The sequence below is a fragment of the Chrysemys picta genome, chromosome 10 (genome assembly GCF_011386835.1).
Source record: "Chrysemys picta bellii isolate R12L10 chromosome 10, ASM1138683v2, whole genome shotgun sequence".
NCBI lineage: Eukaryota > Metazoa > Chordata > Testudines > Emydidae > Chrysemys > Chrysemys picta.
The window spans coordinates 79,559,728-79,578,710 of NC_088800.1; the positions used below are offsets into that span (position 1 = coordinate 79,559,728).

The window sequence follows — 18,983 nt, forward strand, 5'->3', positions numbered from 1 at the left end:
ATCATAGAAGTTCTGAATAGTTCAGGTTTACAGAAAATTTAGTCAAAGCTTCCAACTAGCAGGTCGGGCACTTGCTAGGCTTTGTCTTGCTGCCAAGGGCTGTAAGAGGGAAATGGGAGAGAGGCAGTGTCCACCCTGCCCTGTATGCACAAGGAACGCACATGTTCAGCCCTGCTAACACTGCTCCTCAAATTTCCGGTCTTGCATGCATGAGGCACATGCAACCCTAAAATAGGATCTACAGACACATACTCTGCAAAGAACACTGATTTTTAATTACCTCCTTTGTTGGATGACAACAACTCTCAGAGAGCTGCTCTGGTTTTAGGAGGTGCTGAGAGGCACTGGCATGCCTATTAGAGCTTTGCAGAGAAGAGCATGGCATATCAGCATTACACTGTTTTTGAATCTGTAGCGGTCAGATACCGAAGGAATTTTCTGCTCTTCCAGAGTCCCCTCCCAGCTGCTCCCAGAGAATATCTAAATACACAGGACTGTAGACTCCTCTCCCCTTCCAGACCCCAACCGTATGGGTAGAACCCCCTAGGCTCCAGTGCAGGGAATCCCTCACCCCACACAACTGTCCAGGCCCTGCACAGTTTAGGTTTGGACAATGAGGAGTACAAGGGGAGGCCCTAGTTGGGAGACACTAGTTTTGTGGCTTTCCCTCAATTTGGTTCCTAATTCATCTTCATTTAGGTCTTCTGAACTTCCTCCATGGCTTCCTGCCTTTGTTTTCATTTAATTTTGAAGACCAGAATCTGTCAGAATTCAGATAATTTAGTTAAAAGGCACAATAGATTTTTGGACTGAGAAGTCTGACTTTCCTCTCCCTCTTCCTCAGCCGTGAGGAGCCTCTGTTTTCTCTCCCACACTGTCCAAGAACGGGCGAGTGGCATAGTCTCCTGCCCTGAGTGGCCCACAAGCTGGAGCAACGGTGAGGCACAGACATTTTCAACCAGTGTCATTTAGGCCTTTTCTGACCACCCCCAGGGTTAACGGCTTCAGCTCTAGAAGACACCCCAGCAAAGATCCCGGTGCCCTGTCTATACTAGCATTTCCACCACTGGCAACGCAAGGGTGAAAATCCTTGCACAGAGACAACCTTTGGGGTCATATATTGTAGTCATCCCCCTTCTGGCTAAGGGACAGAAAATATTTCCTTTAGAAACAACTGAAAACTCCTTAAGCTAAAGTGGTCACTTGAGAGACAGTGCACACCCTTCTGAGGCAATCCCAATATTTAACAAGATAAGAGGACCAGAAAACAAACTAGTTCCTGCACAGCAGATCAGAGCCATTACCTACTATGGACACAGGTGGGGCAGTTAGAAGTTTTTGTACAATATGAAACCAACAAACTTCTGTAGCAATACTCCAAATGAGATTTATGGGAGTGTTATTACAAGGGAATCTGCAAAGAGCCTGGCCTTTGAAGATGCAACTAGGGACCAGAGACTCACCAGCAGCTTAGAAGCTCTTGCTCTCTCCTGGTGCCTCTACAATCCACCCTGGATCGCCAGTTTTGTATGAGGGCAATTACATGACCTACCTCCATTTTTCTTCTTTTGCTCCTCTTCAGCCTCCTTCTGAATCTCCTGGATTATTTTCTCATCATCTTCCTAAATTACAAGGAAATAAAACAAACAGGTTAATAAACCAGTTACTGCTGCAAATAGATCTCTGCATTTTGACCAGGGCTAATGCAGTTTTGTGTGCGTGTAAAGATCAGATGCCCATTGTTAAAAGTGAATCTGGCACAGTGGTCCTCTTGCAACCACCCTTGATTTTGTCAGAAAAGCATAATCAGCCATAGCAGTACTGCAGTACAGGTTCTGTACAGAATCCAAACCTACTCCACAGAGAATAATGAAGAGCCATATGATTGCTTTTCAGCTAGATCAGTGTTAAAATTCACTAGCTTGACAAATCAGAGTGCAGCAGCTAAACTCCCTCTCCCGTCCATCCGAAGAGTTGTTGGAGTGCTATTAATCTTTTAAAATGGCAATAGTCCATTAAATATTTACACTACATCAACAGCTCTAGAGTGGTGGGCCCAACAATTGGATTAACACAACTTAAATCCTGGCTCTAGTAGCTGAATGTTGCACTAATGAGTCCATTTAGATCCTATCTTGGATTCTGAGGACATGAATTCTAATGTTTTTTTAAAGCCATCTACAAGTTATAGTAAGAATGTTCAGTTATATTATATCAAGGGATTTGCAGTATTGTTGTAACCGTGTTGGTTCCAGGATATTAGAGACACGAGATGGTCTGAAGAAGAGCTCTGTGAGCCTAGAAGCTTGTCTCTTTCACCAACAGAAATTGGTCCAATAAGAGAGATTACCTCGCCCATCTTCTCTCTCCAATATAAAAGGGTTTGTGAGATCAAACTCAGGACTGAAAGTATCCCTCCACATCCAGCCAGCATGTGCAGACTGGGTCCTCCAATAACTTCTTCACCTCTTTTTCCTCCTCTCCAGCTTCCTCCTGAATCACTTGCATTACCCCTTCTGCACCTCCTGGATTTGCGATAGCCTTGTGAATCCTAGACATTCAAACAGTTGTGGTGGCTAATAGCCAGCATTTAGATAGACGGCGCTTTTCATAAAATGGTCAAAACACTTTGCAAAAGGTCGGTATGAGTGACTCTAGAAGGAGGTGCGGTGATGGGGGCCGTAAGTACCTAGATAGATGAGAAAAGTGCCTGAAGTGAGGGGAATTGATTGTGATACCCAGATGATCCCAATCAAGTTGATATAATTAATCTTAATACAAATCATTCTAATTTTAGTGTGAAAGCCAGGAATCATTTTGTTTGTTTCTTTTGATATCAACTATCCAGTTCTGCCTGTTCCATATCACTCTGAAAATGGCTTTTCCATTACAGAACAGCAAGCAGGAACTGTCAAGGCAAATCAGATCATGTCATCAAAGGGCCAATGAGATGGCTTCCTATTTGTGCCTAACAAAAGAACATTTGGGATATTTGGTTGTAGAACCTACGTTTGTATTTATGGCCGTGATTCTCTTAACCATTCTTTGCAATGTTACATTGCGGTTACTTTCTATCAGCCATTGGAGGCTACCGAGGTGAAACACTGACCCCCGTCATTCTTTGAGAAGAGCAGGAAATAAGCATTCTGGCCAGCACCTCTTTCCTCAGCAATAGTTTCTAAGACCTAAGGCTGGGCGTGGGAACTACTGCAGGACACAGAATATCTGCATTAGTCAGAAAGCACTTGGGGGTCATTTGTGTAAGAAATAAAAGTTACGTTCTCTTCAACTGTTGAAGAGATTGCAGTTGGACATATGGGGAATTTCAACAGTGGATGCCTCACAATATGCCTGGCTCTAGTTAATTCTATCCATCTTATTTCCATTACTGCAAAACCCATACATTTTTTCTTGCAAATTTTTAATGTGGAAAATATCCTGTATTTTGGAAAGTGCTCTGGGACACTCCTGTGAAATATGCTAGGAGTGTGCACGTATAAAAGTGATTGTAAGTTTTGCCAGCTTCCTGATTCAGAGCTGGTCGTCCAGTACTTGTCTAGCAGCAATGGCGGCTAAACTTCTTCAGGGGGTGTTCATGGGTCGGGGGGAGGGAAGATAAACTAATTGTCTCTGGGAAACCTTATCCTAATCTGAAGGATTATCAAGCCTAATTCCTTCCCCCTCTTTGATTATTCTTCTGAGTCAGTGGTTAAATTTAAAGTCTTTCCTAAACACTTTTTCAAAGGGGCTACTTCCATGGATTGCTAATGATAGTCTATATATTGCCATGAAAGTGCTGAAGCACAACTATTTTATGGAATAAGCTTACCATAAATCATGCACACGCTTCTAATTACCCTCCGAGTCTGAACTACAGATACCAGATTGCTCTTTTCCCTGGCTGGGAGAGTCCCAGAACACAATGTATAGTTAGGAACAGGCAAACAGAGTTCAGAGGCATATCCAGTGTTGAGTTTTTAACTTAATCTCTGGCCTAGAATTCTCAAGCTATCAGTATTTTCCATTTTCAGCCGGGTTAAAATACTATTGAAATAGCTGTTTCACCCACAGTATTTCCACTTCTTGGAACAGCTGCTTCTAAAAATTTGTATACAAGGAACAGGTCACTACTTCTGCTAACCTTACCCTGCCCCCCACCCCCACAAAAAGGTATAGCCTGCACCTTATTTTATCCGAAGCAACACACCCACCCCTAACAACATGCAACTGATAGGAGCCGGTCTTCTGCATACCAGCCCATGGAATGCTCCCCCTGGAAGAACTGGCTCCTGCCATGTACATCAGGGGTTCTCAATCTTTTTCTCTCCGAGGGCCCCCTCGACATGCTATAAAAACTCCAGGGCCCAGCAGGCGTGGGGGGGCTCGGGGTAGGGGCCTTGGGCAAAGGCATAGTTTGACTTCTATGGGGGTGTGGCGGGGGTGGCCAGCGGGGCTTGAGCCACCTCCGCATAGCGGGGTCCAGGGAGGGAACGCCACCTCCACCCACCAACTCCACCTCAGGAGGCCACCCAGCCTGTCTGAGCTGGGGGGGCGGGAGCGGCGGGTGCGACCAAAAATTATAACTCAAAGGTGGGGGGCTTAGCTCAAAAAGTTTGAAAACTGCTTAGGGTGCAAGGAGGGGATAGCTAGGGGCTGTGTGCAGGCAGGGGGAGGGGTACCTCAAGGTGCAGGGAGGGGGTAGCTGGGGCTGTGTGCACACAGGGGGTGGCTGTGGGTGCAGGGAGGGGGTGGCGAGGGGCTGTGTGCAGGCAAGGGGTAGCTCAGGGTGCAGCGAAGGGGTGGCGAGGGGCTGTGTGAAGGCAGGGGGTAGCTGGTGCTGTGTGCAGGCAGTGAGATAGCTCAGGGTGCAGGGAGAGGGGTATTAGGGGCTGTGTGCTGGGAGGGCTCCCCTGCAGTCCCTGTTCCCGAAGGGGTTTGCTAGCCATAGAGCCAGGCCCCCCCACCTGGGCAGCTCTTACTGGCTGCCTCTGCAGAAGCAAAGGGGGCTGGGAGCTGAAGGAGGAGCTTCAACCCAGGGCACCAGCAGGAGATGAGGGAACGCTGCCTGCTGCCTGCTCCATGGCACCAGCTGCCCCGCACTGCCTGGCTTCCTGCCTCCGACCTGGCCAGGGGCGGGGAGAGGAGATGGGGCTGCTCCGGGACGGCCATGCTTTTGCGCTGGTGTTTGGGAAGGGAGGGGAGCACCAATGCCTTCCATGTCCCCAACTCTGCCCATGGGCTCAGGGCTTCTGCCTCACAGGGGGCACCAGGGATCGGGGCTTCAACCCCATGGTGGGCGCCAGTGATCGAGCTCTGGGTTTCAGCCACAGGGCCCTGCAGCTCCCTTGAAAGGGCCCACGGACCCCTGGTTGAGAACCGCTGAGGTACATGCAAAAAGAACAGGAGTACTTGTGGCACCTTAGAGACTAACAAATTTACAGCCCACTTCATCGGATGCATAGAATGGAATGGTTGGGTCATTACACTAATTTAATCTATTTCCCCATGTTAAGTTATCCTCACACCTTCTATGGGTCACTTTGATTATTACTTCAAAAGTTTTTTTCTCCTGCTGATGATAGCTCATCTCAATTGATTGGCCTCTTACAGTTGGTATGGCTACTTCCACCTTTTCATGTTCTCTGTATGTATAAATATCTTCTGTTTATTCCATTCTATGCATCCGAAGAAGTGAGCTGTAGCCCACGAAAGCTTATGCTCAAATAAATGTGTTAGTCACTACGGTGCCACAAGTACTCCTGTTCTTTTTGCGGATACAGACTAACACGGCTGCTACTCGGAAAGCTGATGTACGTGATGCAGTTTTACCACCCCTCAGCAAGGAAAGCTTCATCTTTAGGAGATTCCTACCTCCTGAGCAAAGAGAATGCTTTTTGTGTCACTTAATGACAATCCCAAAGCCCTGCTGACTTGTATAATTTCTGTGTAGATTGTGGATTCTGTGGACACTCTTGTCACAGTAGCTCAATTCCGTGGATGACATCTGAAGCGGATACATCAACAGTGCAAGTTCCCTCTGCTAGGAGACCCTACTACAGAGATTCAGCTTTGGGGTCAAGACTAAAAAAAATGTAAACTACTGCAGTTTGGGTACCTAGCCAGCCACCATACCACTGTTATTCTCTGCCTCAATTGCCAATTAGCCCATTAGGGCTACCGGGGCAATATTTAGACTGTGTAATAGTGTATTCACGCAATGCTCGGAGATAGACTTTTTTGTTTAAATACATTAAAATAGACCCGTGAATTCCCGCAGATCAAATACACAGCCACACCATCAATTAAAAATTAATCTCACACACAATCCCCAGAGTCCTGCAGCAGCTCTCTCTACAACCCACTTCCTCAGGAGCCACAGAGAAAAGGTAGGCCTTATGGCACACCCTGAAGTCTAAAACTCTGGCTGTTACAGACCAGGGGGAAGAAGACTTGAAGAACACTCTGCCAGCCACACCCTCTCTTATATCTGTTCAGATGCCTCAACTGACTGCAACTGCGGCAGCGTAACCGGGGAAAGATGGAATCTCTTAGGTAGGTAGGCCCCAGCCCACTTAGGGTTTTATAGATCAAAAGCAACATCTGAAGATCAATCCAGAAACCCAAAGGCAGCCAAGTGCAGGTCATAGAGCACAGGTTTAACATGCTCCCAGAAAGAGACACTGCTTGACAAGTTAGCTGCTGAATTCTGAAGCAGTCGGGCAGCAATGAAGCAGTCAACTTTTCCATTGTGAAATCCAATTTTCAGGAATATTTATAATTAATTCCACATTCTGTGCACTGCAAAGCCTCGGCCTAGAACCGTTTTGCATCCATCTTCTAGAAGAGTGATGTCTACTAATGTAAGTGTACAAAAAAAAAAAAGCCAATAAAACACACTTTCCCACTTAAAATAAAAACCCTGCATTAAAACATTAGATTTGGCAAGTGCTTAATGGGGTTTAATTACTGTCAGTATTTAAGAAAAATGCATACCAGCTGGAATACTGAGGCACAAAAACTGATGCAATGTGAGAGTAATAAGAGAGACTTTAGGACATTCTTGTGGAGGAAAGTTAACACCACAAAGCACTGACTGTTAGGGTACGTCTATACTTACCCACTGGTTCGGCGGCAAGCAATCGATCTTCTTGGATCGATTTATCGCGTCTTGTCTAGACGCGATAAATCGTTCCCGGAAGTGCTCGCCGTCGACGCCGGTAATCCTGCTCCGCGAGAGGAGAAGGCGGAGTCCACGGGGGAGCCTGCCTGCCACGTGTGGACCCGCGGTAAGTACCTTTAAGTTCGAACTAAGATAATTCGACTTCAGCTACGTTATTCACATAGCTGCAGTGGCGTATCTTAGTTCGAACTGGGGGCTTAGTGTGGACCAGCCCTTATATGCGCAGTTACAGGTCAGAATTAAAATCTGAAAAAACAATTCTTACTCCCGAGATCTTAGTGCTGTAAATAACCACCCCTTATAACAGGAATGCTTTCACATTTTACTGCTATGCCCCTAAAGCAGAAGCTATCCCCTGATAATAAAAAAAAATTAAGACTGTAGACAAAGCCATTCCCCCCGCCCCAACTCCTACCTCCCAAAAAACCCAAGAACAGTTTTCACTAGTGCTTCACCTGCAACTGTTCTTTGCTCTGAAAAGAAATCTGGTGCAGCTTCAGGTGTGATGTTCCAGCATGGTTTATTGATTACCTTCTGCAATGGAGATACTTCCCTTGGGCATTTATTGACCAAAGATGTATTATTGTTATCGGGACAGCAGGCGTTCAATAGATTTCCCCCCTTTTCCCATTTGTAGCTTATACACAGATTTATCAGTCCCCTTTAGTTCTTAAAAGGAGTGATATAAATACCAGTAAGTTACGCAGCACTACACGGGGCTGGAAATTTAGCCCTTTTGCTTGTACTTGATCTGCAGCACTTCATGGAAACAGCGAAACAGAAGCTGCACTGACGGACACTCTAAAACGAGTATTGATAGAGGCCGTGCGTGAAGCAAGCCGTAACAATCTTTTTTATTAAAAAAGGTGGTTGGGCACTAAACTTGCCATAGGATTGCCACAATCCTGGATGAGCTTCCCTTTGTGCTCACCAGGCTGCTGTGATAGATCCAAACCTTGGATCCCACATGATTTTAATCTTGCAGGGTCAGAAGCACTCACTCTAGGCCTCTAAGCACACTCTCGGGGTGCAGAACCTCTATCTAGCACTCCTTCCTGGGAAACTGGACTCCACAGTCCAATTGCCTAGGCCCTGAAGTTAATGCTGGTCATCCCAAATCTCACCAGTAGCAACAACATGCTCCCCAGAGCTGGACCCTTCGAATTACTATTTCATCCTTCAGAGACTATGTGACAGTTAAAGCAATGGATACACAGACTTTGCAAAGGAATTTCTAAATCAAACACTTTTTACATAGACTAAGCATATGAGATACATAGATCTATGGAAGAATAAAGCATATGCGCTCAAATCTCTCCCTCTAGTGTCCTCATTGCTCAGAAAGCCCTTTGTGTTTTGATCAGTCCTTTCAGGGCCTTCCTTTCCCCAGCTCAGTCATGCCTTCTTGTTCCGGTAAGCGAGAACATCTCCCTTTTATAAAAGTTCCAGTCCCCCTCTTGTCAGGTGACCCCCCTCACCCCAAGGAGCTTCAAATCCATTGTCAGTTGATTTGTTTCTTTGTTACAGCCCACTTGAAGTCCACACTGGGAAAACTGGTGCTCCTTGGCTGCAGCCAGCGGATTGTTTTAAGGTGCTTCCATTTGAATGTAAGACCCTCCAGCATAATGACTCCTGATTGCTCTCCCAGTGGGCAGAGAGAGACCCTGATAACATCTACTGGATAACCCAGTCCAACATGGAGGTTAAAAAAGGAAGGCACGGTGCATTTCAGAAGCAAAATGATGTTCATAAAACAGAATAGAGTTTGCAGAATGATGGAGACAATCCAGACACACACTAATCTGTCACACAGGGCTTCTGTGAGGAGTAGGCAGTTTATGAACATCATTTTGCAGACATGAACAAATAATTTTCCACACTACAGACTTACGTGGAGCTCACAAACAATAATTGAGAGCAACAGTTTGGGGAATGCAAACAGTACTGGACATTTGCATGGATAACAAGAAGATCCAGAGTTCTAATTGGAAGGATTAAAAGAAAAGAGTTCTAGAAAGGATATAAACTCCCCTGCTTCTGGGCATAAAGCAATCTCTAACTGAATGGAATTAAGAAGAAATTCCTTATGGGCAAGTCATTCCATAACTGCTTCCTGCAACATTTCTTGCATCTTCTTCTACAGCATCTGGTACTGGCCAGTGTTTGAGACAGGATACTGAACTATATGAACCGCTAATCTGATCTGGCAATTTTTGTGAGCCTATAATTGCTAGTGTTAATTAGGTGAAGCCAAACACGACAGAAAACTATTTACAATCATTGACAAGGCGCCCGTCCTTTCCCGAAGTAACCAACCAGAGGGTTAAGATTCTGCACCCTTACTGTACTGGCAGAGTTTACCAGATTAGTAGTCAAGACCAGGGAAGAGGTTAGGAAGGACTAATCCTTGGGTGCCAACAAAACCATGTTAAAAACATGATGTACCTCCAAGTAAAGCAGCAAGCACAATTTATACTCTCTATCAGTGTTATACATCCCAACAGATTTAATAAGAAAAAAATAATTCTCAGCCAATATTCCAGTCTGTCTGTTCACAGGCTGCACAGATTCAAGCTAATCAAACCAAGTTGGGAGGAACAAGAAATCATCCTGTCCCCTCGGGCTTGTTAATAGTAGGAAATCTAGGATTCTCTTAGCCTCCTCTACAACACCAAGCAGGGTTCACACATTAAGATCACATAGGCACAGGAACCATTTCTGTGATGATGGTAGTTGGGGGAGGGGGGGGCGCTTTGCTTATCTTGGTCCTTATATATAAGTCTCTTATATATGAAATATAAGGAGGTGCCAAGCGAAACGCGATTAGGCAGATACCACATCACAAAGTTGCTCAAGACCTATTAAAATATTCTGCATTTTAAATGTCAACAGAAGACTAAGGGCTTGTCTACACTGGCACTTTACAGCGCTGCAACTTTTTGCTCAGGGGTGTGAAAAAACACCCCCCTGAGCGCAGCACGTTTCAGCGCTGTAAAGCGCCAGTGTAGACAATGCACCAGCACTGGGAGCCGCACTCCTCGTGGAGGTGGGTTTTTTTAGAGTGCTGGGAGAGCTCTCTCCCAGCACTCTGCCACAACTACACAAGCCACGTGCCACGGCAGCGCTTTAACGTTGCCCGTGTAGACTAGCCCTTAGATCTGCCCTGAATCCAATACGTGGGTATGCAAACAGTGTCTCACCAAGTTCTGCCAGTCAAATGAAAGACACGTGACGCAGAGAGTAGAACGAAGAAGAGTGCTGGACTGTTAGCTGACCAGTTTTCTACTTTAAGGAGGGATTCCAAAAACAAGGGAAGGATCTGGTTACATCTTAGAGAAAGAAGGCTCTTCCTTTCAGCTGCTTCTCTTTTGAGTTCAAAGGAATGCACAAAACAGTATGCCAAGCACGGAGGAAGAGGATGGCTCTGACTTAGCGCTCGTGGCAGATTCGTGGAGAGATTAAATAAAGAGCTGGGTTCAGTTGCTAGGGAAAGCACCTTTTCATTGCAACAAATGGAAAGCAAATTCTGACAATGCTTTTGAGGAGGAAAAGAACACACGCATCTACTGCCTCAGCAGCCCCGTGCATGCACACAGTGAAGCCAAAAACATCAGGGAAGAGAAACTGCAGTGTCAAAGGATAAAGGAAAGATTCACAAGTCACAGACAGAGGCTAAATCCCAACCGCAGCTCCCAAAATAGAATCTATTTTATGCTATCAATGAAGCTTTTCAAAATACTGTTTTTATCTGCAGGGTTTTTTGTACCGTCTTTAATTACCGAGCGTCACAGAAAAATGTCTGCCAGCCTCATGCAAAAGGAGAAAGGACAGACCCACTCATTATTTCTGGGTTGAGTTTTTTTGCTTTAGAAAAATGACGCTGAATGGGTTTATCCACCAGGGCCTCCCTTTCTGGTTTTTTTAATGCTCTCTTTTTTCCATGTATGTGTGGCCACAGCCGTTATTAATAAACTTGAAATGATTTCATGAAAGAGACTTCCAAAGGATTAAAGGTTTTGGTTTCAAATCATTCCCAGATCAGCTGTGGAGAGCCTGAGGAGCACCAGGCGCAGACTATTTCTTGTGCGTTCCTTCATGCAACAGGAAAGGGGGATAAAGGCAGTTCTGTATCATAAAGGGGACAGGGTAGATGCAGTACTGCAGGAAGAGGGGGGTGCTGCTAGAGAACACATTGGCATAAGAACATAACAATGGCCATAGTGGGTCAGACCCATGGTCCATCTAGCCCAGTACGCCCTCTTCTGACAGCGACCAGTGCCAGATGCTTCCGAAGGAGTGAACAGAACAAGGCACTCTATCAAGTGATTCACCCCATCATCCAGTCCCAGCTTCTAGCAGTCAGGTGTTTAGGGATACCCAGAACATGGGGTTGTGTCTCTGACCATCTTGACTAATAGTCATGGATGGACCTATCCTCCATGAACTTATCTAATTCTTTTTTGAACCCAGTTATACTTTTGGCCTTCGTAACATCCCCTTGCAACAAGTTCCACAGGTTGACTGTGCATTGTGAAACACCCTCCAAGAATTCTAATAGAGTGGAGAGGCATGATTTCCTTTTACAGAAGCCATGTTCGTCTATGTGTCTGATAATTCTGTTCTTTACTATAGTTTCAACCAATTTGCCTGGCATTGAAGTCAGGCTTACCAGTCTAATTGTCAGGATCACCTCTAGAGCCTTTTTGAAAAAAACTGGCATCACATTAGCTATCCACCAGTCATCTGGTACAGAGGCTGATTTAAGCAATAGGTTACATACCAGAGTTAGTAGTCCTGCAATTTCATATCTGAGTTCCTTTAGACCTCTTGGGTGAATACCATCTGGTCCTGGTGACTTACTACTTCTGCTTTATCAATTTGTTCCAAAACCTCTGACAGTTCCTCAGATTTGTCACACAAAGAGATGCAGAGTTATTAAAATAACAGCCATTCAGTTTTGAAGGGCCTGAGTGGATGATATGCAATAACCACAGTATTATGACTAAGGCATTTTAGAATTTGTGGTCCCGCATTAGACTAAACTGTTTTTTAGAGAGATTCCTCCCCCCACTTCCCCCCAGCAGAGTTAAAGTTGTTTGAGTGTCTTAGTTGTACATTTCTTACCTTAACATGTCTGGAGTTTTTTATGTATAAGCTTAACTCTGAATTTCCTCTGTTTATAATGCTTGATTTGGGGATAACTGCAACGTCTGTGGAATGATTTTTGCCTTAAGTTACTCAAGCATACTCTCAACTTTAACTCCAGCTTAACATAGTTTGTCTGGGAATTTCCTAAGTGTTTTATAATGTCATAACCCCGAAACAAGAAACTCAACGTAAAGGCTACCGTGCAATATTTCCAATAATTTGAAGACAGGTAATATTAAACGAACATTTTAACGTTTTTAAACTCCTAAGGGCAGATTCACTGGTTCACCAAAACAGTCAAACTCCATGAGTCATTTGGGTTTACAGCGGTGTCGCATCATCAGATCAGCACAGACCAGCTGAGCATACTGGTAAAATCTGGCCCTTAATTTGCAACTGATTTATGGGCTTAGAGGGTGGCCTTAGTGAGACCAGCAGTATGTGCCGGGGGGCAGGGAACTAGAGTCCCAATGTCTCTGTGCTTTCAGAACTCCCGGCAGCACTGCCTGAGCGTGCAATGGAATCGAAGCTGCAGTACCTTTCAAGACAGCATGTGGCCACAGAACATCTGAAGTGACAGCTGGGCCAAGCAGCCTACCAATGAGAGCTGTTGGCATGTGAGTCCAGCCTCCCTCATATCCCTAACTCATGACAACTAACAGAATTATTGAATGCAAATTAGCTGCAGAGGTGATAATTGGTTAAACTATCCCGTATGTCACAATGGCTCCACTTAGTAGTTGCCTGAGCTTGTCTGTAGCTTATAGAACCATAACCATTAGATACAATCACTAATAACTTAGCTTAGTTACAACTTAATCTTTTAAAATGTTGCCTGTGGACCAGATTTAAATTATTTTGACTATATAGAAAGATTTAAGTGCCTGCATTATTCTGGTAAGACCATTTGGGACAAAGAATGAAAATGCTAAATGTTTTAAAGGACTCAGTTTTTAATTATTTTTTAACAAACTAATTAACAGATTCATTTGTATAGTCTCAGAAGACTCATTCTAGACCAGGGTTCGGCAACCTTTCAGAAGTGGTGTGCTGAGTCTTCATTTATTCACTCTAACTGAAGGTTTCGCGTGCCAGTCATACATTTTAACATTTTTAGAAGGTCTCTTTCTATAAGACTATAATATATAACTAAACTATTGTTGTGTGTAAAGTAAATAAGGTTTTAAAAATGTTTAAGAAGCTTCATTTAAAATTAAATTAAAATGCAGAGCCCCCCGGACCGGTGGCCAGGTTCTGGGCAGTGTGAGTGCCACTGAAAATCAGCTCGCGTGCCGCCTTTGGCACCCGTGCCGTAGGTTGCCTACCCCTGTTCTAGACTCAAAGAGTGAGTGTTCTAAGTTTGGGGAAGGATACTTGGTATTTTTCATGCAAAACAAAGGTTAAATTCCTGGCTTTAAGGACAAAACAGAAATTGGTCTTAACTACGGGGTCTCTACCAATGCCTCCATAATGGGTTCTTCTTCACCAGGCTATCAACCATCCCAAAATGTAACAGCAAGTTAAAATGCATTTTCATGAAAGTGCAAAGTGGACTCCTGCACCATAGCTACCATTTCTTGCTCTGTTAATAAGACAATCAGAACGTGGTAACTCTGTTTGCCCTAACCGAAGTAGTGGGGGGAAGGGAGATGCTGAACTAGTCCAGGGTGTACATTTATAGACCAAAAAGAGCAGTGAAGGGGGAGAAAGCAGCTTGCTTCTAGATCTGCCCTGCCTCTAATAAAAGCCTCACTTGAATGCACACGTCCATTTCATGATTGCAGCACTCTGTAATACTGATAGCTGGGCAGGAGCTGCTCGCATGCACAGGGCTGCAGATTCAGGAAGCCGCTGCGTGGCTCAGGCTTTTATTTTCTGTACCCTTAGCACTAAGTTTGCTTACAAGGGCACATGATCCAACCATGGACACTCCAACTCCATACCAAGCAGCATGGAGCCTTCTGTTGATTAAGGAATAAAGAGGGTTAGAAAGGAAAGAAAAAACTAAAAAGGATTACACGGACAAGGGGTGAAAGGGACACACACAAATGACAATGGTGTCCAGACGTGGAGCACGGGGGCACAGTGCTGAGCAAGGTACCGAATCACTGAAATGAGGTCACCAAGACAGAGGATAGGAACCCCGATAGGGTTCCTGATGTTCTTCTGCCTCTCTCGATTTCCCCTTATGAGATACACAACTCAGTTTGCATCTTGCATTTCTTGACCTCGGGTTACTTTCTCTGTCTTGTTCTTTCCCCTACACCCCCTTTCCCCATGCTAGAGCAGAGCTGGGGCAAGGCTGAATTACCTGCCCTAAACCCTTCCACCTATTCTCTTTGAAACCGTTTTTTTTTTTTTTTTTTTATAAAGGAGTTAATACACAAAAATCCATTTACAATTTCAGCTTAAAAGCCTACACTGTCCCATGTGTTTCATGGCACCCCTGTGTACACTGAACGGAGAACTCACCCAGCTTCAACTCCTCAGCTAGCCAATGCTCGGTCATCCAAAAAAGTTGGCAGTTCCACCTCCCAGCTGAGAGTGGGAAATTTTGCTTTGCCACGCTGGTTAATTAAACAGAGGAAGAGGGCTAGATGACAGTATATGCTTTGTTTTATTCTAAGTACAGTATGAGCTTTTTGAATGCCCTTGTGTTCTCCCCGGCTCTGCAGAGATGCCATTGCTGAATACAATCAGCAGCCTTGTGGGAAACGAGGAAGCTCGACTGTTCCTGACTTGCAGAATCATGTCCTGATGGGAAATGGAACAGTGGAATTAGACTGTTTGGACACTGAAGGAACAGGCATCAGAAGTACTTTGGCTGTGGCACGGGGAAAAGGTGTAGTTAGTTCATTGTCTGGCTCTGTTCTGGGCAAAAACTATTCAGTGCTGGGAGAAGTCAGGAAAAAGGCAACTTTTTGGGGGGGGGGGGGGGGGTGGAGGTTTAAACCAGCGATTGAACCTAGCTGGGTTCAGAATTATTTGGAAACTCCTGAGAGCCTGCAGGTAGAGGGGAGGGACGGTGGGGATGTTCACCTAAAGGATGGCAGCAACGCAGGGCGGTTCACGGAGTAAGGAAGTCAAAGAGGTGCATAAAGATGAACCAGTGAAGCTCTGGTAACCCACTGTGGTCCTAGTGCTGCTACTCCTTCAAGGGTGAAGAGTTTGTACTAGTCAAGCTCAGGCAAGTACTGGGGAAAACTGGCTTGCAGCTTTGCTGTTTTAAGGCTGCTTCCTGGCAGCAGGAAGCTCTCAACTCCCTTCTTCTGCCCCCATCCCATTTTCTGGCTCTGTACAAATTAAAATCGTCAGGAATGTGACTTCCCTGGTTATTATACCTATCACAGCCTCCCACGTTAGAGCGACACTCCAGTCCTCCTCAATGCAAGCACTGCCAAAAGCAGCAAGAGTGGACATAACGGATACGTTATACGAGTAACTTTGTACCTTTCAGGCACTTTACAAACATTCACTCATCCATCTACACCCAGAGTCACAATACCCATATCTGATTGGTAATCAGGCACAGAGAGCAAGCGATTTCCTCAAAAGTCAAACAAGGAGCCAGACACAAAACTGAGAATAGATCCCTGGAATCCCAACTCCCATCCGCTGCCCTAAATACTACATACACACCTCATTCCTCTTTGCTGCACGCCTGTCCCACCACCCAGATGCCATGATCATTGTTCTTAGCATTCCCAACTGGAGAAGCATCTTTACTAGAAGTCTTTCAGTTTTTTCTTTGTTAAAGGGAATGCTGGGGTCCTTTACCAGAGCAATTTGGCTGTCCCTGATGAAAGGAAACGGTTGTGCTGTCTTAAACCTGCACCTATGCTGATCTGTAAACAGAGCTCATACGGTGGAGAGCTCCTAACACAAGGTATTAATACTCAACAGTGATTGTAATAGTCCATGATTGGTTAATCACTTACCGTGGGGTCGGTCCAGAGAGAGCATTTTGCACAATCCTGGCAAGGGGCCCCTGGTGATCGAGGATGTTGGCAGAAGTGGTCATACCCATTAATGGAGGCTCGGCAGAGGTAGCACATTTGGGCACCACAACGACAGGACATGCGATTGCAACCCTCGGATTTAATTAGGCCAGTCCCACACTTATGGCATTTTCTAATTCGGGCTGCAGTCATTTTTTCTTCTCTGCAACATAAGAGGGGTAAAAGGGAAAGAAGTTGGAAGCGGTATATTTGCTTTGCCTACTCTCAGCGTGAGTAATGAGAACCCAGCTCTCTCAATAGCACTTTCCCTAATTTCCCCCTCACTTCTTAGAGGGTCCTGTTTCTCCCTACTTCGTCTCCAAAGCCTCGTGTTGTTCCAAGGAGGTCTGGGCTGAACTGCATTTGGAGCAGAAAACAAATTGAGGAGTAGAAAACAAATTGAGTGAAAGGAAGTTAATCACCGGTTACATTCTACAGGCTTAAATCTGGTTTCCAAGTGAGCCAAAATGCAGCAGGGCTAAGCTGTGGGTTGGAAAGAATTTCAAACCAAAGTCAAAGGTGCAAAGGGCACGTGGATTCTTGACTTGGCTGCACAGAAATATAGTCAAGGAGATAAAGGTGCAGGGAAAGCAAACTGAGTAATGTCATTCACTAACTCCAGCTTTTGTGTCTGGCTGTTGCTTTGGTTACCAAGTTGCCACGAACATATATTTCAATTTTTAGTCCGCTAGGACTGAGATTTTTGGACATTTCTTTATTCACCAGAAATTAAAGAAAAATCAAGTCTTTCCTATGGAGAATGGGCATTTTATCCCTCTTGAGTCTACCCCCATTCCCACACAGACTCTCTAGATGTTACTGTTCAAAGATATGCACATCGGCTTTATGATAGCACAGAATACAAGCTGGAATCCAGAACATTATCTGGAAGTGTTTGGTCCCAACAATGGCACTGCACAACCCTTCCCTCTGGGAGACGGTTTGCGGACGATGGACATAATTCTAGGATTATAATTCTTGGGGTATAATCCACTGGAAGGGCTCCATTAACTATATTATCTTGGTGTGGGAATTGGAAGGAAAAGTCTTGGCAATTAGTTCCTGTCACCGTGAGGGCTGAGAAATCTATTTCTGATTATGAGATCCAGGCCAGGCTAAATTCGCCACCTAGGAGAAAGCGATACTAGGAAAGTCCAAACCAATAGGTTGGAGACTGAGGAATGTATCACAGTAGCCCAGTGGAGGTGCTGCACTGGTATTGAAAGAGATGGATTCTTTTGCCTCGGCTGCATATGGAACAAGCTACATTTCCATGGGGGTGGTGTGGTGTGTGTGTGTGTGTGTGTGTGTGTGTGTGTGTGAGAGTGAGAGTGAGAGAGAGTCAATCTAGTGGACTTGTGATGTGGACACAAGTTCAGCACACAATCAGCCAGATCAAAGCCGTCTGGAGCTCATCAGCAGAGGCTGTGTTGTATTGAGGTGCACTAGCGGAGTAGTGTGGAGGCAACCTTCACAGTCACAGCCCATAATATCCCTTGCTCTCGCCAGCATCATTAATTTCTCACAATTCAATTAACATCAATTTCAGACCTAGCGTAAGTTTTAGACTGTAGTGGATAATGAACTAGGATCCACACCCTCTCTGAATTTCATCCAAATACTTGGATCTGTATTAGGAATGGACAGAAAAAGCGGTCCATGGAACTGAATCTGCTCCGATTGCTGCTCCTCCCTCGGTCTCTTAACAGGATGCTGTTTGTACATTTTTGGAAACTCTGCACAAGGCAGGAAGCTAGGCCCAAACTCCAGCTGTGCTTCCTTTTCCTTATATTCAACAGGAAGCTTTATTGTCTTCACACGTGAAATCTCATCTGGACAACTACTGAAGGCAAAACTCTGTTAAAGGTTTTAAAGCTACTTTTCCCTTCTTATTTGGGACATGACAGTCACAATACTCTGACTTCCCCTTTTCTACTGGGAAAGGAGTGGCAGAAAGATACTGAATGATGCCCACGAAAGTTAATATTTTGCTGAAAATATATGTACCGAGGGATGAATGAAGAGGCTTCACTTGGACTCACAATGCTAAAACCTCCACAGTTCAATTCTAGTATTGAAACTCGATTTCTGCCTGCCCCAAGCACACTAAATACCAGATCAGAGATGACAAGATACAATATTACTAGAGACTGGGATACACCCAAGAGAAAGAGAGACCAAATTAACAGCAGCAGGCTGTTCTAATTCCAATATGCCAGACCAGCAGTTTTATATCGCAACTTACTTTCTACAATTAGAATCATAGAATCGTAGGACTGGAAGGGACCCCGAGAGGTCATCTAGTTCAATCCCCTGCACTCCAGGCAGAACTAAGTATTATCTCGACAATCCCTGACAGGTGTTTGTCGAGTCTGCTCTGACAAATCTCCAATGACAGAGATTCCAGAATATTTTGGCTGCCGCTACTGTATGGACAGAGATCAGACTCCAAAAGAGATTTTATGAAACTCCTTACGTTTTAGCATCTGCATTTCAAATAAAGGTCTATAAAAATCTTCACAGAATAATCCCTAGCTTGTAATAGCATGTAAAATGTGTGTGTGTGTGTGTGTGTGTGTGTGTGTGTGTGTGTGTGTGTGTGTGTAAATGTATGTGCACGTCTCCTTCTATGCAGAAGAGTAGGCCAGATGGGGGAG

At 44.9% G+C, this 18,983-nt stretch overlaps 1 protein-coding gene across 4 annotated transcripts in view; it reads right to left on the reverse strand.

Moving 5' to 3' along the window:
- RNF216 (ring finger protein 216) overlaps nucleotides 1-18,983 on the reverse strand; it is a 127,228-nt gene that overhangs the window by 9,743 nt on the left and 98,502 nt on the right. For 3 of the 4 annotated variants that reach the window (XM_005289066.5, XM_042853118.2, XM_065558997.1), the window contains 2 exons: nucleotides 16,267-16,489; nucleotides 1,553-1,622 (listed from right to left, as the gene is read on the reverse strand). In XM_005289066.5, coding sequence (XP_005289123.2) covers nucleotides 1,553-1,622; nucleotides 16,267-16,489 — 293 coding nt within the window. Of the gene's footprint in view, nucleotides 1-1,552; nucleotides 12,391-16,266; nucleotides 16,490-18,983 lie in introns of those variants that run through there. The other variant, XM_065558998.1, reaches the window with a different exon arrangement.